Source organism: Budorcas taxicolor, chromosome 17 (assembly GCF_023091745.1).
Source record: "Budorcas taxicolor isolate Tak-1 chromosome 17, Takin1.1, whole genome shotgun sequence".
Classification (NCBI taxonomy): Eukaryota; Metazoa; Chordata; class Mammalia; order Artiodactyla; family Bovidae; genus Budorcas; species Budorcas taxicolor.
In genome coordinates this window covers 44,499,002-44,525,676 of record NC_068926.1, presented here as the reverse complement: position 1 = coordinate 44,525,676, position 26,675 = coordinate 44,499,002, and the positions used below count along the sequence as shown (strand labels likewise).

General features: G+C 48.5%; 1 protein-coding gene across 2 annotated transcripts; it reads right to left on the bottom strand.

Moving 5' to 3' along the window:
- On the bottom strand, positions 1-25,453 carry CHFR (checkpoint with forkhead and ring finger domains). Of its 2 annotated transcripts, XM_052654539.1 has the most exons (17): positions 25,375-25,453; positions 25,077-25,220; positions 20,595-20,694; positions 17,258-17,367; positions 16,308-16,367; positions 15,943-16,161; positions 15,388-15,555; positions 13,195-13,351; positions 11,992-12,309; positions 9,944-10,086; positions 8,796-8,912; positions 8,195-8,278; positions 7,347-7,417; positions 5,969-6,056; positions 2,879-2,986; positions 2,370-2,442; positions 1-1,057 (listed from the first exon to the last, which is right to left on the bottom strand). In XM_052654539.1, exons 2-17 carry the CDS (start codon positions 25,207-25,209, stop codon positions 1,015-1,017), a joined length of 1,992 nt encoding a protein of 663 aa, XP_052510499.1. In that variant the 5' UTR covers positions 25,210-25,220; positions 25,375-25,453; the 3' UTR covers positions 1-1,014. The 2 variants fall into 2 exon arrangements, with proteins under 2 accessions (XP_052510499.1, XP_052510498.1); XM_052654538.1 differs by having other exon boundaries at positions 25,077-25,434.
- Positions 25,454-26,675: the final 1,222 nt, after the last annotated feature.

Here is a 26,675-nt window from a genome sequence, read left to right as displayed (position 1 = left end):
AGAAACAGACACAGCGTGTTTATTAGAATGCGGGAAGGAGGCCTTCTTCCCCAGAGCACTGCTTCTCAGAGTCTGTATCAAGAGCAAGACAAAGTTGAAAATCGTATTCCTGAGAAGAAGCAAAAAAGTACAATTTTGCAAACAAACGGGTGGCTTTAACAAATGATTAAAAAAAAAAATTTTTTTTTTTAAACAACAAAATTTCAAGTATTATTCCAGATGACATGGCAAACCCAACGCAGGAGGAAAGGCTAAGGACTCGCAGAACCTATTGGCAGGAAGAGGCTGTTCCAGGTGGGCTGGGGCGTCACCAGGGACAACCTGCAGCCTGGCCCCAGGCCACCCCAGCCCCAAGGCTGGGAGGAGTGAAGAAGGTGGACGGCTTGGTGGGCTGCAGTTGTGCCGAGGAGCCCGTGTGTTAGTGACCCAAACATGCCCTTGGTGCTGGGGAGTCCTGGATGTCTAATGATTTTTTTTCATAAACAGGAACATATGCTTATTCTTTCAAATATCAGTGTCTCCAATTTTAGTCAATTTGTAAATATAAATTATATCATTTGTGCTACAGTTTGTGATATTTAAATCTCATTAGGAGATGAGCACCGAAGCTATGAAAACACACACGTGAGCCGCTGTGTGTCCTATGGCTGGAAAATTGTGCTCCCTTTCCTCACAGCACAGTGTTTCTGACAAACTCCCCTTCCTCTCCCAGGACACTCTTCTTGAAGAGAGATTTCTGCTTTGACTGTGGTTGTGGGACAGATACACAGGGGACGGCTGATGGCTCTTGTTCCGGCCCCAGGGCTCTGGGTGCCACAGGTGGGGGTTCTCGCCGAGAGGGTCTTGCTCCACAAAAGAAAGGTCACACCAGAGTGCCCTATGCCGAGACCCCAGCCCCCCTGGGGCGGCGGGGGGACTGTGAAATGCCCTTAAAATGTCTGTTTTCGGTATTTTCTGAGATGCGTGTCACTGACTGCCAACACTCCTGAGTCACCACGGTGCCTCCCTGGATGCTCAGTTCTTGAACCTCGTCTGTTCACAGATGTGATTGAATTTCCTGTGGGGAGAAAACAGTCAAATCATACGAGAGGGCATCACAGATGCATTCAGTAAAGGAATTCTGTACTTGCACCCAAAGGAACTACAGGAGACAGTGATCCTGTGCTTGGGGGTTTGCAAGGGCATGTTTCTCATACAGCAAACACACTAACCCCAAATGCAGCCCTCTTTGTTGTTGTTTAGTCTCTAAGTCGTGTCTGACTCCTTTGTGACCCCTCCTTTCTAAATGTAAAATATAAGTGGAACATTTAGGTAATTTCCAGAAACTCAGACCTGTGCCTCGTTAGCATCCCCAAGGTACTGTGGGTGACCTCCTCTCTGAGAAGACGAGGGTGCCTTTGCTGCCCCTCTTCCCCACATTTTAATAGAGACAGGTTAGCCTGTTACTAGCGAAATCTCCTGGAATAAAATGATCTCTTCCACACAGTTTATGCTCAAATACAAACCAAGATTTTTATTTTACAGACTCACGCCCTTGGGCGGCTGCCTTTGCTTGAGTCCTCATGATGACTCTTTTAACCAATTTCTTTAATTTGAACCTCAAATGGCTGTTTGGGATCACAGTCACCGCAAACAGCATCAATCCATGAAACTGACTTATGCGATCACTTTCCTCATGGCTTCAAAGCAGAGGCCGATCTATTCCTATAGGCGACCGCGCACGGTGACATGAATGTCAACACGAACAGCCTCTAAAGACCCCGTGGGAAACTCCCAGGGAGAGCTCTAGCCATCGCATCACCATAGGTAGATCCAGGTGCAGGGCGATGTGCACGTGGCTGTGACTTGGGAAATGGGTCTCAGGGACCACAACCACGGATTCGCAAAGTGCTCAGCCCCGAACATGTGGGCTGGGGACATGGAGGTGGAGAAGGAGATGAATGTGTTTGGGCAAACATTTCATGAAATGGCATAACAAAAGAGCAGAATTTCTAAGTGATGATGACTTTTTTATATACTACACGACTTTGTAAAAGCATGACAATTATTAATGAATTAGTATATTTTTAAGTAGAGAACTGACTACTTCATGAACATCCCTGCTGCTGCTGCTGCTGCTGCTAAGTCGCTTCAGCTGTGTTCGACTGTGTGACCCCATAGATGGCAGCCCACCAGGCGCCCCTATCCCTGGGATTCTCCAGGTAAGAACACTGGAGTGGGTTGCCATTTCCTTCTCCTAAAACCTTCAAAATCAACATGGCCAAAAGATTTAAAGAAAAGCAGTTCCTGTTAGGAAACCGTGGGTTTGTTTGCCTTTCTGCACTCACTTCTCCAGCCCTGCCCAGCCCCCGCCCTGCCTGCACACTCACATTGCGTGGTGGGCCTTCACCTGAGTGCGGCAGTTGCGGCCCCAATAGCAATCAGGACGGGATGTGACAGCCGCTGGGAAGAGAAAAAAACGAACACATGTCATGCACATGTCTACAGACTTGGCCTAGTGAATTTAAGCTGAGACCCAAAGAGACACTGCAGCTGAGACACACAATGCTTTGTCCCACTTCATAGCTCGCTTCCTTGTTCTCCAGGAAAGGAAAAAAAAATCTTTAATTGAAAATCCAGTTTAGAAATGAGGTGACTCCAGCTGCCATCTTGTTTAAGGAACCTACCTCACCCGATCCAGAGCCTGTGCAGGCACCAGGCAAGGGGCACTTGAGACAAGCGTGGCCTTTGCGCCCCCACCCACCAGGCTGTGTCCCTGGCCCTGCTCTGAACTCAGAGTAAAGGCCCACACAGGGTATTGAACTATTGCAAAAGAGTGTGGGAGCCCACGCAAGCAGAACTGAACTGTGGGCCAGGAAGGGGCCAGGTGGTTCCTCACCTGGTAGCTCAGAAGCAGGAATGTTCTGCCGATACTGGTAGGTAAGCTCGCGGAAGCTCCGCAGGCCACAGCAGTAGCACAGCACGGTGTTCCCGGTGATTCTGTAATCTGGAAGGAACACAGCCTCTTACAGGCGCAGCCCGCCAGTGGGTAGCATCATGTTTCCAGCACAGCAGAACAGACGTGGCTTGCACGCTGCTGGGGAACTAATGCACTGATCCATAGACAGGGTGAGACAGAGCGCTGGACATTTGGAAAACAAGAGCAAAACCAACCTAGATGCCAACTTATTTCCTTATAGCAAAATCATTCCATCTAGATTAAAAATTTAAATATTTAGAACAATTTAAAAAAGTACTAAGAGGAATAATATTCTTCTCTTAAGCTATTTCTAACTATGACATGAAAACCAAATGGCACAAAGGAAGGAATTTGTAAATGCGACTGCCTCTAGTTTACACATCACAATGGGAACACATATAACAAAGGAGAAATACTAATGAATTAGTAGAGGACATTAAGAATTTGTAAGTGATGATGACTTTTTTATAAAAAAAGTCATTTTTAACGCAAATGACAATGTACTGTACCCTTAATTAACAAAGATATCACACAAACAATCTCCCAAGTCCAAAAATGAACCAAGGACACAGACAAGCATATATATGTCCCATATAAGAAAAAGATTTTCAATTTCATTTATCATCAAACATGGCAGATAAAATATCCTACCATTTGCCTCTTTCATATTTACAAGACCTAGAGATCATGGCGTCTAGTCCCATCACCTCATGGGAAATAGATGGGGAAACAGTGGAAACAGTGTTTGGCCTCCAAAATGAGCGACTGAACTGAACTGAACTGTGTGGGTCTGATATTTATATCACATCTTCTTTATCCATTCATCTGTTGATGAACACTTAGCTTGTTTCCATATCTTGGCTATAGTAAATAATGCTGCAATGAATTTGGGAATGTGGATAACTCTTTGAGATCCTGTTTTTATTTCAGTTCAGTTCAGTCACTCAGTCGTGTCTGACTCTTTGCGACCCCATGAATTGCAGCACGCCAGGCCTCCCTGCCCATCACCATCTCCCGGAGTTCATTCAGACTCACTTCCATCGAGTCCGTGATGCCATCCCGCCATCTCATCCTTGGTCGTCCCCTTCTCCTCCTGCCCCCAATCCCTCCCAGCTTCAGAGTCTTTTCCAGTGAGTCAACTCTTCTCATGAGGTGGCCAAAGTACTGGAGCCTCAGCTTTAGCATAATTTCTTCCAAAGAAATCCTAGGGTTGATCTCCTTCAGAATGGACTGATTGGATCTCCTTGCAGTCCAAGGGACTCTCAAGAGTCTTCTCCAACACCACAGTTCAAAAGCATCAATTCTTCGGCACTCAGCCTTCTTCACAGTCCAACTCTCACATTCATACATGACCACAGGAAAAACCATAGCCTTGACTAGATGGACCTTTGTTGGCAAAGTAACGTGAAAAAACCAGAGATCATGTGTGAATGTGAGAGTTGGACTGTGAAGAAGGCTGAGTACCCAAGAATTGATGCTTTTGAACTGTGGTGTTGCAGAAGACTCTTGAGAGTCCCCTTGGACTGCAAGGAGATCCAACCAGTCCATCCTAAAGGAGATCAGTCCTGGGTGTTCACTGGAAGGACTGATACTAAAGCTGAAACTCCAATACTTTGGCCACCTCATGCGAAGAGGTGACTCACTGGAAAAGACTCTGATGCTGGGAGGGACTGGAGGCAGGAGGAGAAGGGGACGACAGAGGATGAGATGGCTGGATGCATCACCAACTCAATGGACATGAATTTGGGTGAACTCTGGGCGTTGGTGATGGACAGGGAGGCCTGGCATGCTGCGATTCCTGGGGTTGCAAAGAGTTGGACACGACTGAGCGACTGAACTGAACTGAGAGGGCAAACATTCAGCTGACAGGCTTACGGGATGCTGGCACTCAGGCCCCAGGACATGCCTCAACCATGCAAGCCAGTGACAGTAGTCCTGTTTATTATCCTAGGGGACAACTGTGTTTTTTCGGGGGGAGGGGTGGCACAGGGATGGGGACTGATTGTGAAACCTACAGGACTGCATGCTTGACAGCTTCAATGGTGGTTCAAACAGTGAAAAGCTGGAAACTTAAATACTCTTTAATAACAAACTGGCTAAATGAATGATGGTATCAGAATGCTAAGTAATAACTAAAACAAATCAAGGCATAGATCTTTGTTGACGTAGGAAAAGTCCGAGATATACTGTTGAGTGAATAGGTTATTAAAAGCATATCTGGCAGGATCTCATTTATGAAAATGATGCACACACATGGGTACATAGATTTAGAAGGTGGCTATCAAAGTATTATGACTGGGTATATTTTAGGTGGTGGAATTCCCAATGATTTTCACTTTATCCTTTAGACTTTCTTGTACCACTGAACATTCTTTGTGAACCACATCATTCTTATAAAAATAGCCATTAAAAAGCAAAAGAAGTTAAGATCCAACCACATAGAGCTGTCCCAACAGAGAAAACTCAAGATACTCACTATAATGTGTCTGTGAGACAAAATAACTTAGTACCTTTAAAGTCTTTGATAATAATTTATGTTAGGGAAAAAAAAATCACTCACTGATTTTTCTGCACCCTCCATTAGTGACAAAAGTTCACACTTCACAAAGCACTAGGTGTCCCTGGGAGAGAGGGTAAGCCTTCGCTGAGTCACTTGATGCACTGAGGGACAGGCCAGCAAAGACCCTGACAACCAGCCCTAGAATGTCAATGCTGACCAGTGGTGGGGCCAGCACCTCACCAGCTGTGCTCCTTCCCTCCCCTGTATGAGAAAAGATTCTGGAACATGTCATGTCGACTCAACCCAACAAGAAAAAGAAATCTCAAAGTATAAGGACCTTTCTGTCTGTCTCTGCCAGGGTGGGCAGAGGTTGCAGGAGTGAACATGGGAAAGCCAACATCAATGCTGCCAGTGTGTGGACAGGCAGGAGGGACCGCTTGACCAGAGACAGAGGTGCCCCTGGAAAACACCACCATCAGTGGGGGGCAAGTAGGCACAACAAGGCTTACCAGACAGCAGGAATACTCCCCTCTGCAGAGCCCCGAGGCTCTCAGTCAACATGTTTTTCCATGTCAAACCCCTGGTGGCCAGGTAATTCTGTAACGGGAATGGGCAAGAAAAGAAACATGAGCTTGGAGAAGGAAACACTAAAATGGCAAAGAGGGGGCTTCTCTGGTGGTCCACTGATTGAGAGTTCGCCTTGCAATGTGGGGGGACACTGGTTTGATCCCTGGTCTGGGAAGGTCCTGCATGCTGCGTGGCAGCTGAGCCCATAGGGCCATAACTACAGAGCCCATGTGCTGTAACTACTGAAGCCCCCACGCTCTACAGCCCGTGCTCTGCAATAAGAGAAGCCACGGCAACAGGAAACCCATGCAGTGCAACTAGAGAGTAACCCTTGGTCTCTGCAACCAGAGAAAAGCCTGGCCAATAAATACATAAATATAAAAAAACCAAAAAAAAACGTATAACAAATGGCAAAGAGGGCTGACATTTCATAAAAGGCCCTGGAAGGTGGGTAGAGCCAAAACACACAAGTGTGATGGGCACCTGCAGAGGGTGAGCATTGAATAAAGTTAGGGGACCTGCTTCCAGGAGTTCAGCTGGGAGGCCTGGATGGACTGTTGGAACAGGAGGCCTGGGACAGACATGGTATCACACCCACGCAGCGCAGCACAAACTTTTCAACCAGGGAGCTTCTTCTCAGTCTCAAAGGGCAGGCTAGCTTTAGAACCTCAAGTGTAAGAGTCGGCACTCTCTTTCTGAAATTCTGCAAAGACATTCCTATAGCATAGGAGCAGTGAGACCTAATTGTAGCCTGAGCGGCCATAGTGTGGCCCACGACCACGTGACAAGGAAGCCAGGGTCTACATCTGCGTAGGCCTGCCCTCAAGATACATGGAGCTGCTTGGTTCTGGCTGTGTAAACCTACAAGAATGTGCCTGTGAATACCCAGTCAGAGAGCAGTGGGGTAGAGGAGGTGCTGTTCAGATGAGAAGGGCCGTGCCCTGGGGGTGTCATACCACACATAACTGGGGTGAAGGGAAGACCCCTGGCAAGCGACACATGTGCATGTTAAACTCTGAAGTTCTAAGAGCCAGCTGCCTCCTGAAATGCATGAAGAGGGCCAGTGGGCAGTCCTGGTTCCACCCAAGGGCCCGCCGCTCTCCCTGCCTGCCCTGGGCAGGCTGAGCAGGAGCTGGAACTGTGTAACACAATTCCTGTGGCTTCTCAGTGTGAAGGGCAGGGAGGAATACCTATCTGGGGGGATACAGGGATAAACAGACATGCAGAGTCACAACATGCAGACATGCACAGACAGACATGCAGAGTCACAACACTGGACAGTCCCGGGAGGCCTCCCACTGGCCTCCACCTGGCCGGTACCTTCAGGACGTCCGACTCGTAGTTGTTGTTGCTCAGCACCCCATCCAGACACCGGTCACCCAGGTTGAGCTCTGTTGGGATGGAGGGAAGCAGCATTACCCATTTCATATGCACTTTATGAAAGCACTATTCACCTGACAGGATAACCAAATTTCGTTCATTATGGATTCTATAAAGAATGAAAATTTATGTGACATTATGGTCATGGGCATGGTGGGGGAAGGATGGGGGAGGTGACAGTTAAGGAGTTTGGGATGGACATGTACACACTGCTGTATTTAGAATGGATAACCAACAAGGACCTACAGTATAGCACAGGGAACTGTGCTCAATGTTATATGGCAGCCTGGATGAGAGAGGAGTTTGGGGGAGAAAGGATGCATGTATATGTACAGCTGAGTTCCTTTGCTGTTCACCTGAAACTATCACACTGTTTGCTAATCAGCTATATCCCATGATGAAATAGAAAGTTTAATTTAAAAAAAAAAGTTCTGTGATGAAGTATAATTGCAAACAGAGAAAAAGTAAAAGGCATTCCATTCCACTCCCCCCAGAAATGGTCCAGTCTGCACAGCCCCTGGTCTGGGGTTGTGAAGTCCAGACATGTGTTTTTAGTGGGGGTGGTCCTTGTGCACGACTCAGAGTTCCCCTGTTGTTGTTATTGCTGTCTTGGAGGCAACACTCACTGACACTTGCAAACCCATGCAGACCTCCAGGAAAAGGTAGCTAATTCATGGTGACCAATGTGGCCTTTCCCTGCTCAGGCACACAGCCAGCCCACCACTGGCCTTAAGTACACCAAGAGAACAAGGAAAGGTGGTGGCGATCGGTGGTGGGGCCGGCATTACCGCAGAACGGGGCCAGGCAGCCAAGGCAGCCGGTCCGGGCACAGCCCCAGTATAGGTGGCAGAAGGGCTGCAGGCAGATGGCACCTGTGGACACAGAGGACATGCACCAGTCACGCCACATGGCAAGGAGAAAGTTCATGTAACCATTAAATAAATGACAAGCTCGATTTTCACCACCATCTAGAAACTGTTAATGTGCCGTACAGTTCAGCTGTTAGATTTTAAAATGACACCTTGGACTGGGTTCAATCCTTGCTCGGGGAACTGAGATCCAACAAACTATGCAGCCAACAGAATAGAATAAAATGCGACACTGGGGAACTACTGGGGTGATGTTCAGATACAGGATCTAGAAAGAGAGCCCCCTGTGTGTATGACAAGGGTGGATATCAACTGGTGACCAAAGAGAGATTATCAACACAGTCCTGCAGGGATACCTGGTGACACAGGTGGAAAACACAGAACTGTATCTTTAGCTCAAACCACACACAGAAGTCCATGACACTTTGAAAACCAGGCTGGAAGGACACGTAGGAGTGGCTCTGAGGTGGGGAGGGGCCCCGGGCGGATGGTGTACATACACACCCACACCCTCACTCACACTGCTGGGGGGCGATGCGGGGGTCCCGCTCGCGCTCTGCTCTCCGGTCGGGCATGGGCTGGAAGCAGCAGGTGCATATGGCGTGGCTTCCTTGCAGGGCGCACACGTAGTCCTGGGCTGTGGGACAGACAGCCTGCTCAGGCTGGTGCTGCCAGCACTGGAGCAGCAGCACAAGTGGCTCAGCCCACACCTGGAGGGGCAGCTACAAGATACGCACGAGGACACAGACCTACAAGAAAACCTGGACAGATCCCAGGCCAGTTTTGCTACCAGCCAAGTGACGGTCTACCACTCAAACTAAAAGGTTTAATAGATGGAAAAGTGACCGAAGCTATCTTTTGGTTCAGTAGCTGGAGCAAGATTTCAAAGGCCACTTGAAGGTTTTCTAGTATTTCCTGTAAAGGAAGGACAGATCACAAAACAGTAAAGTGATTTCTCTAGTCTCTGCTGGCTAACTCTGCCCCAGGAGCTGGGTCAATGTGGCCGGGCCCCTGGTCACTCACGCACCACATGAGGCTCTGTGCACTCACCATGGTCACAACAGGGCCTTCCACGCACCACCCTGGCCATCCCCACCCATAAGGGCCTACAAGGACACCCAAGAGCCGTGGCACAGCACATATAGCAGATGGTGAAGAATGTGGCTCTGGGTCACATTCCTGAGGTCAGTGGCCTCTAGACAGGCTCAGGCTGACAGTGGCAACGAGGCCAGGCCCTACAGTGTAGGGCCACAAACCACAGTCCACATGCTCGTTTTCCCTTTCTTAATGGCACCTAGGCACTCGCCCGCTGAAATGGGCAGCAAACAGACAGTTCAGGGCGGCTCTGGTAACATCACGTCCTGTTGCTGCAAAGAGGCCAGTCCCTCACCGGAGGGGCCCATGTGTGATGGTCACTGCAGCTTTGGCAAGCATCCCAGGGCATGCTGACTGCCCCAAGGTAGTAGCGGGGAGGGGTGGGGAAGGGTAAGTGTCAGAATCAGGACTGTGTGTTCAAGAGCAGAGATCCACAAATAAAGCTGATTATCTGGTTTCTTAGCTCAAAACAGGTGACGAAAAGCAACGAGCTATCTGAGCAGAGAAGAGCCAGCAGAAGCGCCACCCACACCCGGAGCGGTCAGGACAGCAAGGAGGGAGTGGCCATCTCACCTGCTGTGATGCTGGCAGACGTGGACGGTGCATCCCCGGGGGCCTGCGGTGCCCCTGGCTCGCTGCCGGGCCCTGGGTAGGGAAGGGGCTGCCCCGCCTGCCTGCGGTACTCAGGGCACTGTCTGCACACGATGGACGGCTGGCTGCAAGGAAAGCACAGAGCTCGGGGGGATGAGATGACACCTGCTCTGGTTGGTGTGTGAGGCTGAGGGTAGCGACAACGGCCCCAGCCCGAATGACAAGCCAAGACCCAGACCCCAGTTCATGGACCTCCCCCGCCTCCATGTCTCAGCTCTGCATCAGCTGCTGGACCTGGTGTGTGCGAAGAGGAAGGGCAGCTGCCCTCCAGCACCCCCCAGCCCCCTACACTCACCCCGCACACTAGCAGTCGGCAGGCTCTACTCCCTGGCACCTCCCAGCCCCCTTTTCCCATACTTCTCCAGAGCTCTCTCCCTCAGACACTCCTGGGGTCTGGAGACATCTCCTGCCTGCCCCTCGACCCCCTGAGCCATCCCCTGGAGTGGAGCCTTCCTGTCCCCACACTGGGCAGGATGCGCTCTTGCAGGTCTGACGCCAGCCAGTGCACACCCTTCCCCTCATTAAAATCTGAAAATGCACAGGGCTGGATGCTGTTGTCCACAGCACCTTTCAGCTGTATGCTCCTCAGCTGAGCCTTCAAACCTGCAGATGGTAAAACGTAATCTGCAGGAAAGGCACATGTAGACTCTCCTCTGGTCTCAGTCAGAGGATGCCTGCCTGAGCCTGACACCCATGGGAAGGACAGGCAAGACATGACTAGAAAAGGCAGCAACGCTGAAAAGACACTCAGCCATGTTTGTAAGAAAAACATGTAAATGAGAATAAGTTACCTGCCTGTCCCAAGACCCCGAGTGTCTCAGGGATCACTGGGGTTCCTCCACACACCCAGGGGAGTGCTGCCACCTGCACTCAATGGCGGGCATTTGTCGAGCACCAATCTTGCGCTCAACCAGACGTCAGAAGTACAGCAAGGTATCCTCTCATGGAGACTCCTGACATGAACATCCTACTTCCACATGCTTGTCTCCAAGAAATAACTTATGGACTAAACTGTATCCTCGACTAGACTTCAGAAGTACAGCAAGATATCCTCTCACGGAGACTCCTGACATGAACATCCTACTTCCACATGCTTGTGTCCAAGAAATAACATGTGGACTGAACTGTAAACATAGAATGTGCACTGTGGTTTTGTCCCAGGTTTCAAAATATTACAAAAAATGTCCTAATAAAAAAAAATTAAGCATGTATGACTACATTTGTGTATGAATGGATGAATATATAATAAAAACTTCACACAAAAGTGATTTTTGATTCTCTTTTTGCTTGAACATTATGTGCTAAATTTTGTGAAAAGAGACAAACTAGGGGCAGGGGTTTGTCTTTTTAAATATTATGGCCTCAACACAAAAATTCACACCCTGGACTTCTAAGTCAGGAGACATCAGCCGATAAAATAAGGTCTCCTAGGACTGCATCCTGTCTATCAGGTGGCTGTGGCTTTTCTGTAATAATACCCTGACAGATGATAAGTACCTCAAGCGATACTCTAGGATGTATGTTCACTAGGTAAGCTGTGGAGAGTGAGTGCGCTTATGTGGTGTTTGTATTAGCTGGTGAATCAAGGCACTTGATGAGGACTCAGCAAATAAAAAAGTATCATTTCCTGTGGCCAGTCTCTCACAATAATTAAGCCCAAGCATTATGCTACACACCCTGAACTTCTATAAGGCTGTATGTCAGTTATATCTTAACAAACTGGAAAACAATACAGATAAACAACAAAAAATAGAATAAATGTTCCACTGCATAACAAAAGAGAAAAAAGGCTATCACAGGAGGCAGGGCAGTGAGCAAGCCTCATCACGGTCACCTGAATGAGTGGCGTGCTTGGCACAAGGCAGGCAACACGGCTGCCGGGTTGCACCTCAGCAGTGGCCTGGGCCAGCTGGTCCTAAGGGGTGGTCACACTTGGGCCACCCACCCCGCTCCAGGCCCAAGGGGCTCACCTAACGTCCGAGGACTCACTGTCCACGTCTGACAGCTCCAGCAGGTCTTCGGAGCTGCCCTCCTCGTCGGAGAAGGCCCTCCTGACCTTGGGCTGCAGCATGTCCTGTGTGATCTTGTTCCTGGCAGCCATGCTGCGCAGATCCTCCTCGCTGCGCCTCTTGTCCGGGTGCTGCAGCAGGTACGCCTCCACCAGGTTGTTGAGGATGTGGTTTTTACAGATGCGCTCGACTGGACAGCGGCAGGTGGGGCACAGGGCAGACCGCTCCATCCAGCCCGAGTAGCAGGCAGCGCAGAAGGTGTGCATACAGGGCTGCAGGCTGAGGGCACGGGATGGGCTTCAGAGAACTGGGAGCACTCTTGGGCAGAGCATCTCCCCAGCAAGTGCAGTAGCCCCTCGGATGCCAGGGCCCCAGGGGCACGGCTGGCCTGGGGCATGAGGATCAAGGACCCAGGGTCACACTGCCTCTTTCCTCGGAGGAAAAGTCTGGCCCTGCTCAGACTGAGGTTCAGGTACAAAACAGAAGAATGAGCCAACTGCCCATCCCCAGACCCTATGCTCTTTTGCCTCAGCAGGGCCTTAAGCCTGTCATTCCTGGGCATTCCACCCATACCGTGCGTGAGGTCTGCTGCTGGTGGGGTCTGCATCCTCAGCTAATGCCAGGGGAAGCCACCTGCCTTCCAAAACCGGCCAGAGAAACAGTCCCTGTGCAAAAAACATGGCACCCATCTCAACTGCTTTAACTCTGTGCCTGTCAACTACAAGAAGGAAAAAAAAAAAAAGAAACTAGAGGTCACATGGTACCCTAGGGAGGGCCAGGGAGGAAGAGCAGTGACATGGGGTGTGGGTGGAAAGGACACACATTTCAGCTGAACTTCAGACAGATTAATTCCAGGTTCCCACAGAGAAGCAATGAGAGATCTTCGTTCTAGGAGGCTCGCTCCATGCTAACTACCAGGCTTCCTTTGCCAGGAGACACCGAGCCCTCGGTGCAGCTCTCCTGCTCCGCCTGAGGCCAACCCGAGGTCAGAGCCACTGCACCTCAGTCTCTCGGGCTCCTTTGTAGCTTCAGTCACCAGCCTGGTTCCCGGCTCGTCAGCCATACAAGGAAAACGGCTATGGCACCCTCAGTGGGTGCAGCCTCCAACCTGACCCAAAGGCCCACCCCACCCTTGGCCTCCCATAGGACCCCACTTGGGCACACCTCACACAGTCGTGCAGCAGGTCCTGGCAGATGATGCACGTGAGCGTCTCCTCCATCTTGTCTGGCTTCATGGCCTCGGCTCTGACGTCAAAGGCAGAGGGACGGTCTCTGCCCGGGTCTGCGACCAGTATGGGCAGGTTAAGGTCTGGCTCCCCATCTGCAAGGGAAGGGACACATTCTGACCGTCATGACCATGGAGGCAACACGTCTCTTGGATTTATAGATGTCTTAAACTGTGGACAGAAGACCTCTTCCTCTGTGTATTTCAAACGTCATTTTTAAGAAGGTTCAAAATAAGTTTCATAATCTGGTATATTTAAGCATTGTTTTAGAACAGTTAATAGTATAAAAAGACACTCAGGATACATAGGTACGAGAAAAGGCCAGTTGTCGAATAGCATTTGTGTATGAAGTCATTTTCGTTTGAATAAAAAAATGTGACTCATATGCATACAGGAAAGTGCTGGAAAATACAGACCATCAGATGTTACCAGGAGCACTGATGAACCTATTTGCAGGGCAGGAACAGAGACAGAGACCTAGAGAGACTTGTGGACACAGTGGGGGAAGGAGAGGTAGGGCAAACTGGGAGAGCAGCATTGACATATTTCACATACTATCATATATAAAATAAATAGCTAGTGGGAAGCTGCTGTGCAGCACAGGAAGCTCAGCTGGGTGCTTCTGTGGTGACCCAGATGGGTGGGATGGGGTGGGGGGTGGGTGAGAAGGAGGCTCAAGAAGGATGGGATATATGCATAGCTGATTCTTATTGCTGCACAGCAGAAACTAATATAATGTTGTAAAGCAATTATACTCCAATTAAAAAATAATTAAATTAAAAAAATGTTACCAGGAGCTTAAAATCGTTTTTTTGGCTGGCATGTTTAATTTTTCTATGTCACAGATTAATTTTTATTTTTATTAGAGAAACATGATTTAAAAAGTCAAATATTTAAAAGAAAACAAAAGCAGCAGCCCTCTGCCCCAGCCTCTGCTCACCTTCACCATCCCCGCCTCCTCTGAGGAAAGGACTTTCTTCCTGCCTCACAATGTCTTTTAGCTGTTTCTTCTGGTCCCAGCCTCTGTGTTTCTGGATTGTCATGCTACATTTATGCTGAAGATTTTAGCTATCATCTCCTGATATCCATTAAAACAGAGAAGGATTTTGCCCTTTGAGTAGCCTTCCCAATATTATTCTAACACAATTATTGGGTCAATATATTATAGGTATATTACTATGCTTAAATAGTCTGTTCAGTCAAACAGCATATTAGAATTTTCTTCCTTATATAATTTTTCATTTCTGGTAATTAAAAATGGCTTCATTCTTATACTTGTTTATGTATCTGTTGCCAATTCATTCCACCCCTTCCCAGGTCAATCAACTCATTTTCCACTCAATACACTAGGCAATACAGTTTCTTTCTAAGGCCCATCTTCCTTCGCATCACGCTGCTCCAATCCACGGGCAGCCCTCAGGTCTGCTTTACAGCTACTGTCTTACGAACTACATTCCCAAACATTTTTTACAATCTTTTTAACTTTGTCTTCTAAAGCATAGGTTTTTCTCTAAATTGTCTTTAATGTGAAGTTTCAAACTATCACTTAAAGGTAACATACTCTTAAAAATTGGCTGTTGTATCAGGACAGAGTTGCAACTCGAGAATATGGTTTCCAGGGGCTTCCCTGGGAGCTCAGTGGTAAAAAACCCGCCTGCTAATGCAGGAGACATGGGTTTGATCCCTGATCTGGGAAGACCTCCCATACCACGGAACAACTAAGCCCGTGCACCACAGCTACTGAGCCTGTGCTGTGGAGCCTCAGAGCCACAACGATTGAAGCCTGCAAGCCCCAGAGCCTGAGCTTTGCAACAAGAAGTGACCACAGTGAGAAGCGCACACAGGTCACTAGAGTAGCCCTGCTTGCTGTAACCAGAGAAAAGCCTGTGCAGCAATGAAGACCCAGCACAGCCAAAAAAAAAAGAATGCAGTTTGCAGACTGATAGCATATCCTGGCAGTAAACACAGTTCAATCCCAATGGTACAAACAGGAAAGAAAGGGCCCAGGCTGCCATCTGCTGTCAGCCTAAGACAGCATCCTCAGGCTTTGGCAGACGATGGGGCCCCAACAGGTGCATATCGGATGGTCCTGCTGGGGCCCTGAGGTTACACGAAACCTCAAGATTCTGACCTGCTTTTACTTTCTTCTTAACAGGCTCCAAATCCTCCTGATCCTGGGGTTCCGACAGAGAAAAGGAAGCCCCCTCTCTGTTTGGGAGAGTCACAGGGAAGCTGGAGATTTCATCACTTGTCACAGATGGACCACACCCCTTTGGAGAGACGTCTGCACCTCTGGAGCCTGTGAGAGGGACAAACAAGAAAGTCTGATTCACCCGCCTCAGAAGAAGAGACAGCAGATCGAAGTGTCACTAATTCAAACTAGGCACAGGTAACACAAGATGCCGTTAAAAAACCCAGAGAACTGGAAGGGTTCATTCTACATGATTTTTACAGTACATGAATTACATAACCTGTAAAAAATACCACACTGCTATAGTCCCCTATTCCCAGGCTTTCTCTTGAGGGTGGAACAAGACAGCGACTGCTACAAAAACCTTACTACTGACAGCCTGATGCCTAACGCCACCACTGAACTCCTCAGTGCTTGTCTGTCTCCGTAACAACACAGGGCAGGAACAGTGAATAGAAAGCACTGTAGCTACCGCCCCGAGACCCCCATTCTCACTGGAGCTGGAGGGAGGCCCTCGGCCTGCAGAGGTGGGCTCCATGGAAGAGGTAGAGGCCGTGGGGAAGAGGTCTGACGTGGACGTCGATGGCTGTGGTTCCTCAAAGCACACCTGAGTGGCAGGCGACGACAGCAGGACCTGGGGATCCTGAGGATCGTCACCTCGCCCTGCACCTGAGGTATCTTTGGTCACGTGGAACACATTTTCTTTATTAGCTTCTGTGAACACAGAAGGAGCAGGAGGAAAATACAGTCAGGGCACAGATGGGCACCACCGCCTCAGGCAAGCTACTCCTGTTGACGGAGACAGTCAACACACAGACCCACTTCACACACACCCACTCCTCTTGGAAAATCTCACTTACCAAAGGAGTCTTGTGTTACACCTTGCTTTTCATTTAGAGATTCGTAGAGGTATGCCACGTCTGAAAGAAATTAACCAAATCAGAGCACTGTCAGTCACGTGCCAGGTGAGAACTCACATTTCTCTTCTGTTCCCTCCCATTACCTCACATCCACTTTGTTCTTGTCGACTATTTTGACTTATCAGCTAATAACCACAGCTGCCGGTTTAAGGGAATTTAAAGCAAGTGATCCAAAACATCTGAACCAAAGCCAAAATAAATAAGCCTCAGGAAACTCCTCTGGCATGAAGAGGCTGACTAAGGGAAGCAGAGCAACAAGGAGGGATGAGTCTATGCCTTGCTTTTTTCAAACCACCAGAAGCGGACACGAGATCCTTCTGTGTGGCCAGGGGTGGCTTTGACTATGCTGAGAACAACCTAGGGAACACCTGCCCCCTTCTTCCTATTTTGGGGGCACCATTTGAAGGACTCCCCTAATTCTGTCCTGCATCATTCGTCTTCCACAAATGTGGATGCTCAGATTGGGACAAGCTCCAGTGGAATCCTGTCTGACCTCTGCTATCTACTATCAAGTGTCCCACAGCGGAGCCATCTGTGGCCTCCAGCCCCCATTGTAAGTCTTATTCTCAATTCAGGAGTCTTTTTCTGTCAGCTCACCCCTCCCCATTCACTCACTTCTCCTTGGCTACCATTTTGAGACCCCTGGCTCATGACCACGATGGCATTTCTGAAGAATGCCTGGGGCTCAGACTGCGAGGCCAACACTCCCATTCTTCAACAGACACTACCTACACCAAGAATCTACATAAACACAAAAGGGATGCAGGTAAGCTAACTTTCCTTCAGGAAACACTGGCTTTAATAAGCCTCTTCCCAAATGCTTTCCAGCTGTTGCAGGGCCCCTTGCCACACCTTACCTGTGGGTCCAGCCCAGGAAACCCCCCTCTTACTGTGTTCTGGCTCATTCTTCCTGTACACCAAGTAGATGACATCCCCAGTCTGTAAAGGGCAAGTTTGCCTCTTAACCACCTTCAGCTTGTTAATGACAGTTCCATTGGCGCTGTAGGGGCAACAAAATGGAATTTATCCTACTTAAAATAACTTGGAGTTAAAAGTTTCCTTTTCTACAATTGTAGGAAAGCAGTTCAATATTACCAATTTTTTTTTTTTTTTTTTTAAATTTAAGAAAGTTTTTGGTGGCGGCACACAGCACATAGGATCTCATTCCCCAACCAGAGACTGAACTGACACCCCCGGCACTGAAGTGTGGAGTCTTAATCACTGGACTACCAGGGAAGCCCCTATCACCTTGAAAATGATAAATACTCATAGGAATGATATAAACATTTGTGCCGCCTTACAATTCTCTTAAGGAAATCCTTGCCTGTTGTGCTGTCACTCACAGCCAAATGATGTTGTCAAGTGTTTGAATGCCTTCACTGTTCCAAACTCATGTTCTCCTCCTGGTGAAGCCCTAGAATCCACCAGCAGCATGTCCTTTGACTTCCAGCTTCTCTTCTGCACCAGACTCTGTCCACAGACCTACCCCTCCCTCCAGCAGCCTTAGGCCCTCAGTTCATTCCTCACATGAGCACCGACGGCCCCCATGAGACAAGCTCTGTGTGCTAAGTCGCTTTAGTCGTGTCCGACTCTGTACAACCCCATGGACTGAAGCCTGGCAGGCTCCTCTGTCCATGGGATTTCCCAGGCTAGAATACTGGAGTTGCCATGCCTTCCTCCAGGGGATCTTCATGACCCAGGGATCAAACTCACATCTCTTACGTCTCTTGCATTGGCAGGCAGGTTCTTTACCACTAGTGCCACCTGGGAAGCCCTGAGACTGGCTCTGGGCAGAAGCAAATCAACACACAACTACCGATGACAGGAAGACAGTGCAATTCCTATGCTTGGGATGCCACTCCAGTTAATCAGGGACCAGTTAATCAGGTGCTTAAACCCCTTAGTGACTCCTTACTGTTCTCAGGCTAAAGTTTGGTCTCTCCAGCATGGACATTGGGGTCTTCCTGCTGGCGCTTCTGGACCTCTGTAGCTGCTGTTCCTTCTGCATGGAACACCCCTGCCCCTCCAGCCACCTTGGCCAAGGGAGGCAGTGGCTTCTGGAAGCTGGCATAGAAGACAGCTGCTTCTCCTCTAGAGCCTCCAGAAAGAGCTGACGCCAATGAGACCTGAGTTGGACTTTGGGACCCTTTGGACCACCCTTCCCTGGTGGTCTAGTGGTTGAGAGTCTGCCTGCGAATGCAGGGGACACAGGTTGTATCCCTGGTCTGGGAAGATTCTGCATGCCATGTGGCAACTAAGCCTGTGCACCGCAACTGCTGAGCCTGGTCTCTAGAGTCTGCATACTGAAACTACAGAAGTGGAGAAGCCCCATGCTCCACAACAAAAGAAGCCACTGCAATGAGAAGCCCATGCACAGTAAGGAAGAGTAGCCTGCGCTCGCCACAACTAGAGGAACCCTGATACAGTAACGAAGACCCAGCAGAGCCTAAAATAAGCGAATAAATATTAGAAAAGAAAATCAGGGACCACACTGCTGGATGGGAGGGCAGCGGATACTACTGAGAGAAAGAGAAGCCTGAGTCAGACGGGACAGGAGGCGCCTCCCTGAGGAGGTCCTCCTGAGTGGACCGAGACTAGACTGCAACCAAGGGAAGGAGCGCACCTGAGCAACCTCCTCCCCCTTAGCCAATTTTGGGCACTTGGTCTACCTCGGCCCTAACTCCATGGCTGCACTCTTATGACCCCCAGTGAGGAAGAGGCTCTAGCCTGGCCTCTGAGCAGGCTTCCACTACTCTAGATTTCTGTACAGGGCCATACAGTAAATAGTGCAGGCGGTGTTGTCACACCATCTCTGTTTCGAGTCCTCAGCTGGCAGCAGGTCCCCAGAGGGCTGAGCTGCCTTCCCAGTAAAAGCCCACTTACAGAGACCAGTGAAGCTGTCTCACACGGCCACGGCTCTGCTGCCAGGCTCAAGATCCATCCTCAAGCTCTTTCTAGCCCAAAAGTCTGATTTCACTTTTCTGCTTAAAAAGTGAAAGTGAAGTCACTCAGTCGTGTCTGACTCTGCGACTCCATGGACTGTGGCCTACAGGCTCCTCTGTCCATGGGATTTTCCAGGCAAGAATACTGGAGTGGGTTGCCATTTCTTTCTCCAAGGGGTGCTTAAACCCCTTAGTGACTCTTTACTGTTCTCAAACTAAAGTACGGTCTCTCCAGTGTGGACATTGGGGTCTTCCTGCTGGCGCTTCTGGACCTCTGCAGCTGCTGTTCCTTCTGCATGGATCACCCCTGCCCCTCAAGCCACCTAGGCCAAGGGAGGCAGTGGCTTCTGGAAGCTGGCACAGAAGACAGCTACTTCTCCTCTAGAGCCTCCAGAAAGAGCTGACGCCAATGAGACCTGAGTTGGACTTTAGGACCCCAGGCCTATAATATCCCAGATTGCTGTTGTTTTCAGCCACTGAGCCTTTGGTTATTACAACAACAGTATAATAGTATAATCCTATTAATACAAAATAAATATGTATGTATTTTTAGTGGGTAAGTGCAATTTGAAAAGCTTTTCATTTTCACACACTACTTATGTGGTGTAATAGTAAAAAAGAAAGGGAAACTTCTTGATTTGGGGAAGCCTAACTTGCATAAGACTCTTGAGAATCCCTTGGACTGCAAGGAGATCCAACCAGTCCATTCTGAAGGAGATCAGCCCTGGGATTTCTTTGGAAGGAATGATGCTGAAGCTGAAACTCCAGTACTTTGGCCACCTCATGCAAAGAGTCGACTCATTGGAAAAGACTCTGATGCTGGGAGGGATTGGAGGCAAGAGGAGAAGGGGACGACCGAGGATGAGATGGCTGGATGGCATCACTGACTTGAAGGACATGAGTCTGAGTGAACTCCGGGAGTTGGTGATGGACAGGGAGGCCTGGCGTGCTGCAATTCATGGGGTCACAAAGAGTCAGACACGGCTGAGTGACTGAACTGAACTTGCATATATTTGTAAAAACCCAAAATATATCACTGCCTTTTAAGTCTTACTTCTGAGACATTTTTGCTTTAATCTGAAAACGTTCAAGAATTGTCACAGGCACCAGTGTCACTAAGTAGCCCATCCTAGAAGCCAGAAAATATATCTCCCAATACCCAGAGACCCTAGCAGACTTCTGAGCTATAGAAAGTGGGCCTTTGTCTCTTCTCTGCAGTCACTGGCTAAAGTCGGCTTCCTGAAGCTACAAGAGGAAACAGGAAAGAAGTTCAGAAAGAGCTTACCTGGTATCTTCCAGTGATACCTGACCAGATTTTTCATCCACTGTAATTTTACAGTGATCTCCAGAGACCAATTTATTGCCAGGGAATGAAAGGTCACAACCTAAAACAGAGAGGAGGGTGTGCAGAGAAGGGGAATACAACTGTGGGTACTGGGCACAACACTATGCTTCTTTTAATGATAGCATATGACCAGAAGTCAAGACCCACTAAGTCAAGACCCGAAAAGCATATAAGTGTTAATCCAAAAGGAAAAGGGACTATGTCTTGAACCTTTCTCCTTCCTCATTACCCAGAAGATATACCCCATCAACACCTCTAGCTATACATCAACAGCTTCATGGTGACGTTTTTACAATATGCACATGTATGCAGACAACCTGATAAGTATTATAGAACTTTGAGAAAAACCTAAGGGACTTATTAAATATCTTCAGTATTGTAGTCCTGAATTTCTTCTGTGTAATCTAAGGTTTCATAAATGGTCACAAAATTGAAGCAATGACTCACAAAAATATGACTGAGTTATCACAAGCACATGTACACATTTAAGAAAATTTAAAACAAAACAGGAATGTATCTACAGCTGAATACAATTACTGTATTCTCATTAAGTCTAAGGGGGAAATCTTCAAATACTTTGTTCTCTCCTAAAATCAAAAGAATAAATGCTTTCAGGAGTGTTTTAACACCAAGTCACTAATCTGCCTATGATAGGTTTGCACCATAGCTACTAAGGTTTATAGTAGCTTTATTTTATTGTTTTGGGGTCCATGCCCTGCGACTTGTTGGATCTTAGTTCCTCAACCAGGGATTGAGTCTGCACCTTCGGCAGTTAAAGCACACAGTCCTAACCACTGGACAGCTAGGGAATTCCCTACAGTAGCTTTATTTTTAATAACCAAACGTGGGAAGCAGTACAGTACAAGTACCCATCAACTGGTGATGAATTAATACACACACTGCAGAACACCACCCAGCAATAAAAAGGAACACACTTGATACACATAACTGCCAAGGATGAACCTCAAAAGCACCAGCCAAGAGAAAGAAGCTAGACCCAAAGACAGTGCTGCAATGATGTGTGGATTTCCCTTAGATGGCTTTAGATGGTGTTCTGGAAAAGGCAGAACTACAGGGGCAGAAATCAGATACGTGAGTGTCAGGATTTGAGGTTGAAAGGGCAGGGACAGAGACCAAAAGACCACCAGGAACTTTCTGAGGTGACAGAAATGTTCTGTATCTTGATGGTAGTGGTGCCTCTATTTCTCAAAACTCACTGAACACCTAAAAGGGGCAAATTTTACTAAGTGTGAACTATGCTTCCATAATCCTCAAACCTTATTTGCCCAAACACTCCAAATTATGGGAAGTATTTTGTTACATTTATCTGAGGTGAATTTCACCTGTGCTCAAGACTGTCCCATTACACTGAGCAAAACCACCAGGATGGTCTCACAGCCCCAGAGCCAGGCTGGTCACTGTGGCACCGGAGTGGGGTTTTAATAGGCTTCTCCATGCCAGAACATCAGCATTCCAATTGAGAATTGGAATATTGTGTGCTTGTCTTTCAGTTCATTAACCTCTCCATGGCTGGTATGCATTTCTGCCACTCCCCAAGAATGCGGAGCTCTTTGGGAAAGCGAGGACTCCCACTCCCCCCCCCACCACACATCAACTCAGCTCTCCCTTTTTCTCAAAATAATGCCTTGTACATAGCAGGTGTGTAACAGTTTTAAAATAATCAAGTTCTATAACCTGTGTGCCCCCCAAAATTATACACTGAAACCCTATCCCCTAAAGTGACTGTATTTAGAGTGACTCTGGATGATAAAGTTAAATAAGATCATTAGGGTGGGGCCTTAATCTGAGAGGGTTGAACTACTTCTAAGAGGGAGCCGCCACAGGTCTCTTGAACCAGTATGCGAGGACAGAAAGATAAGGCAGCTCTCTGTGATCCAGGAAGAAGAGTTCTCATCAGGAAACAAATCAACTGACACCTTGATTTTGCACTTCCTAGACTCTAGAAGTATAAGAAATAAATTTCTGTTGTTTAAGCTTCCTGTATTTTGTTATGGAGGCCTGGGCAGACTTTTAAACTCTACATTTTGCTGGAAAGGTTAATACATTCACGGAAAGGACTTTCATTGAATCAGCTTAACTTCATATTTATGTTCCTTGCTTTGTTGTTCAGTCACTAAGTCATGTCCAACTTTTTGCAACTCCATGGACCGCAGCACACCAGGCTGCCTTGTTCCTCACTATCTCCCAGAGTTTGCCCAAGTTCATGTCCATTGAATCAGTGATATCAGTTGGATATCAGTTGGATAGCAATCCAACCATCTCATCCTCTGTTGCCCTCTTCTCCTTTTGCCTTCAATCTTTCCCATCATCAAGGTCTTTTCCAATGAGTCGACTGTTCGCCATCAGGTGGCCAAAGTATTGGAGCTTCCTTGTATTAACATGTAAAGTGATACTATAGTGTTGTGTTATAATAACAATGGCTAACGTTAAGTGCTAACTCTTAGCCAGACTTCTTTAATCTTCACAGTGACCCTATCAAGTAGGTACAAAAGCATTGAAATGTAAATTTTTAACCCAAAGTAAGTTGTACTGTGGTGGTGGTGCTGCTGCTTCTGCTGGTGTCATGGTGGGCCTGGAGGTGGCGGTCTCTAGGGCTTCTGCTCTTCATCAAACATCCATTTACACCAATTAATGCATCTTGAAAAGTTTCTAATAATCCATAAATATTTTTAAAGTTGTAAAAAAAATAATAACTTGATGCTGGGGTTTAAGACTGTCTCCCAAAAGACCCCAACAGAAAAACAGGTACAGGTACATCGTACTGGGTAAAATGAAGCCAAAAAATACCTGCTTTTAAATAGTAATTTTTCTCATTCTCTCTTGTTTAAAGTATAAAGTCAGAAAAACAATGTATTATTTTCATTAAAAAATTATTTATTTATTTGGTTGTATTAGGTCTAAGTTGCATCTTGTGAACTTAATTGCGGTATGTGGGATCTAGTTCCCTGCCCAGGGATGAAACTCCAGTTCCCATGCATTGGGAGTGCGCAGTCTCAGACACTGCACCACCAAGGAATTCCCAGAGTCACAATTTATTAATTTGCATAAAACCAAAATATTTTTGTTGGCCTCATCAGTGCACTGCACTCTCAGTATGAAAGCTACAAGGGAGGTTAAATTATCAGAGGTCTAGAGGCAGTAGAGGACTGAGCAACTTCACTTTCACTTTTCACTTTCATGCATTGGAGAAGGAAATGGCAACCCACTCCAGCGTTCTCGCCTGGAGAATCCCAGGGACCGGGGAGCCTGGTGGGCTGCCGTCTATGGGGTCGCACAGAGTCGGACACGACTGAAGTGACAGCAGCAGCAGCAGAGGCAGTAAGCACGGAGGGTGAGGGCTCTTCCTCTCACTACTTGTGTGACTTTCTTCAAGTCCTTAGCTTCCCCTTTCATTAAATCAACAAATATTTAAGCAACTCTATTCTAAGAGCTGGGACTTGAGATCTTTTTTAACAGCTATAAATTTCCCTCTAAGCACTGCTTATCTGCATCCCCTAAGTTTTGATACATTATAGTCTGGGGCTTCCCTGATAGCTCAGCTGGTAAAGAATCCTCCTGCAATGTGGGAGATCTGGGTTCAATCCCTGGGTTGGGAAAATCCCCTGGAGAAGGGAAAGGCTACCCACTCCAGTATTCTGGCCTGGAGAATTCCATGGACTATATAATCCATGAGGAGAAGGAAATGGCAACCCACTCCAGTATTCTTGCCTGGAGAATCCTATGGGCTGCTGTCCATAGGGTCGCACAGAGTCGGACACGACTGAGGCGACTTAGCATGCATGCATATAGTCCATGGGGTCGCAAAGAGTTGGACATGACTGAGCGATCTTCACATATGATATTTTTACTTATGTCAAGATGTTTTCTAATTTCCCTTTTGATTTCTTCTTAGACCCATTGCTTCTTTAAGAATATTATTTAATTTCCACGTATCTGTGGATTTTCCAGTGTTCCTTCTGCTTTGCTTTCTAATTTCATTTCTATTAAGGTTAGAGAAGATGCTTTGGGTAGTAATAAACTTGAGAATATTGCATTCCCAGAGATAAATTATTATATCTACTTAATAAAGTTGTGAGGATTAAAAAACTTGAATGAAGCACTCAGAAGTGACTGGGCAGACCATTAAGTGAATACATGGCAGCTGTTACACGAAAGCCCATTCCACTGGAAAAACTGGACGGCAGAATGCGCCCCGCCCAGGGGCCTCCCATAGCCTGGTGGGCCCGGTCTCGCCCTGCTCATATCACCAGGTTTCCGCCCTCAGGCCCCGGCTTCTATCCTTCGGTCCCCGTCCCCCACCCCCATCCCGGGTCCCTGGTCCCCCGCCCCCGTGCCCTGACCCATCCCCAGGCTTGTCCCCCGCCCGTCCCACGTTTCCCATGCCCGCTCTCCGCCCCGCACCTCTTCTTCGCCCGATGGTCCACTCCCGTTTCCTCAGGAGGACGTGCGGCTCGCCCTCCTCGGCGCCCAGGCGAAGAAGCCTCCCCCACGGCTGCTCCTGGGGCGGCTGCTCGCCTTCCCCCGGCCGCTCCATCGGATTCACATCTGACGAGACCCGGAAACGTCGGGTGAGACCCTGACCGCAAGGGCAGAGGCTGCGGCCTGCCGCTCCTCCTCGGCGCCCGCGCCCCCCCGCTGCGGCCCGCACCGCGAGCCTCCCCAGCGTCCCGCCGGACGCCCGCGCCCGTCGCCAGCTTACCCCCCGCCCCGCGCCGAACCCGGAACCGGCCGCGCAGCCACCGCTGCTGTCAACAGACATCGCAGATCCCTCAGCTGATCCGCTGGGCGGGGCCCGCGGCGTCCTTGCCCTGCGATTGGCGGGCGGTGGCAACCACTGAACGCGGCGGCTAGAGTGGAACCTGGGGGACGGACATCGAGAGTGGACACGTGGAGGCCAGCGGAGCGTGCGCAGTGGATAGGTTGTGGGCTTGGACGCCATCTTTGATGTTGGCCGGGACGACTTGGTGTTCGCGGATCTCGGAAGTAGCTGAAGTCAGCCCCATGTTAAGTCCGCGGAGAGGGGACAGAGTAACGAGCATTGGGCACCGAAGCAAATTCCCAAAGCTGCGTTGCAAGTGCAGATGGCGTTGAGAAGTGCGAAGCGACGGTCTGCCTTACATCTGACGAGGTAAATGCAAGTTGAAAATTTCCAAAGCCAGTTTTCTGGCGATCGGAATGTTGATAGTACCCTGGGAGAGCTCTGGAAAGCGCGAGCATCTCCGGACTGGTCGGCACCTCTTGGAGGCGGTGATACAGTCTCCGTTTTAAACACGTTACCTGGACTCAAGCGATGCTGCCTTTTGGGATCTGGCGGCGCTCCGGTGAGTGTTCCAAAGGAGATTGATCTGGGATCGTCCGTGCTGAGCGCGTGAGAGTTAAAGTGCCGAGTTCCGGAGCCGGCCTTGCGGTTCAGAGCAGCGAGGCCACGTCTAACCGACCAGGATGTCGACAAGGAAGTAGCCACCCGTTTGTGTAAGAATAATTGGGTCCATCAGTTCAGTTCAGTCGCTCAATCTTGTCCGACTCTTTGCGACCCCATGAATCGCAGTACGCCAGGCTTCCGTGTCCATCACCAACTCCCGGAGTTCACTCAGACTCAAGTCCATCGAGTCCGTGATGCCATCCAGCCATCTCATCCTCGGTCGTCCCCTTCTCCTCCTGCCCCCAGTCCCTCCCAGCATCAGAGTCCTTTCCAATGAGTCAACTCTTCGCATGAGGTGGCCAAAGTACTGGAGATTCAGCTTCAGCATCATTCCTTCCAAAGAAATCCCAGGGCTGATCTCCTTCAGAATGGACTGGTTGGATCTCCTTGCAGTCCAAGGGACTCTCAAGAGTCTTCTTCAACACCACACTTCAAAAGCATCAATTCTTCTGCTCTCAGCCTTCTTCACAGTCCAACTCTCACATCCATACATGACTACTGGAAAAACCATAGCCCTGACTAGACTGAACTTAGTCAGCAAAGTAATGTCTCTGCTTTTGAATATGCTATCTAGGTTG

Excerpts from the sequence above, each read along its gene's own strand:
- CHFR (XM_052654538.1), bottom strand. The coding sequence starts at position 25,434 with ATGTCTGTTGACAGCAGCGGTGGCTGCGCGGCCGGTTCCGGGTTCGGC. Across the intron at positions 16,162-16,307 it reads TGTAACACAAGACTCCTTTG|AAGCTAATAAAGAAAATGTG; the intron begins GTAAGTGAGATT and ends CTGTGTTCACAG. Across the intron at positions 15,556-15,942 it reads AGGGCCTCCCTCCAGCTCCA|GCTCCAGAGGTGCAGACGTC; the intron begins GTGAGAATGGGG and ends TCCCTCTCACAG.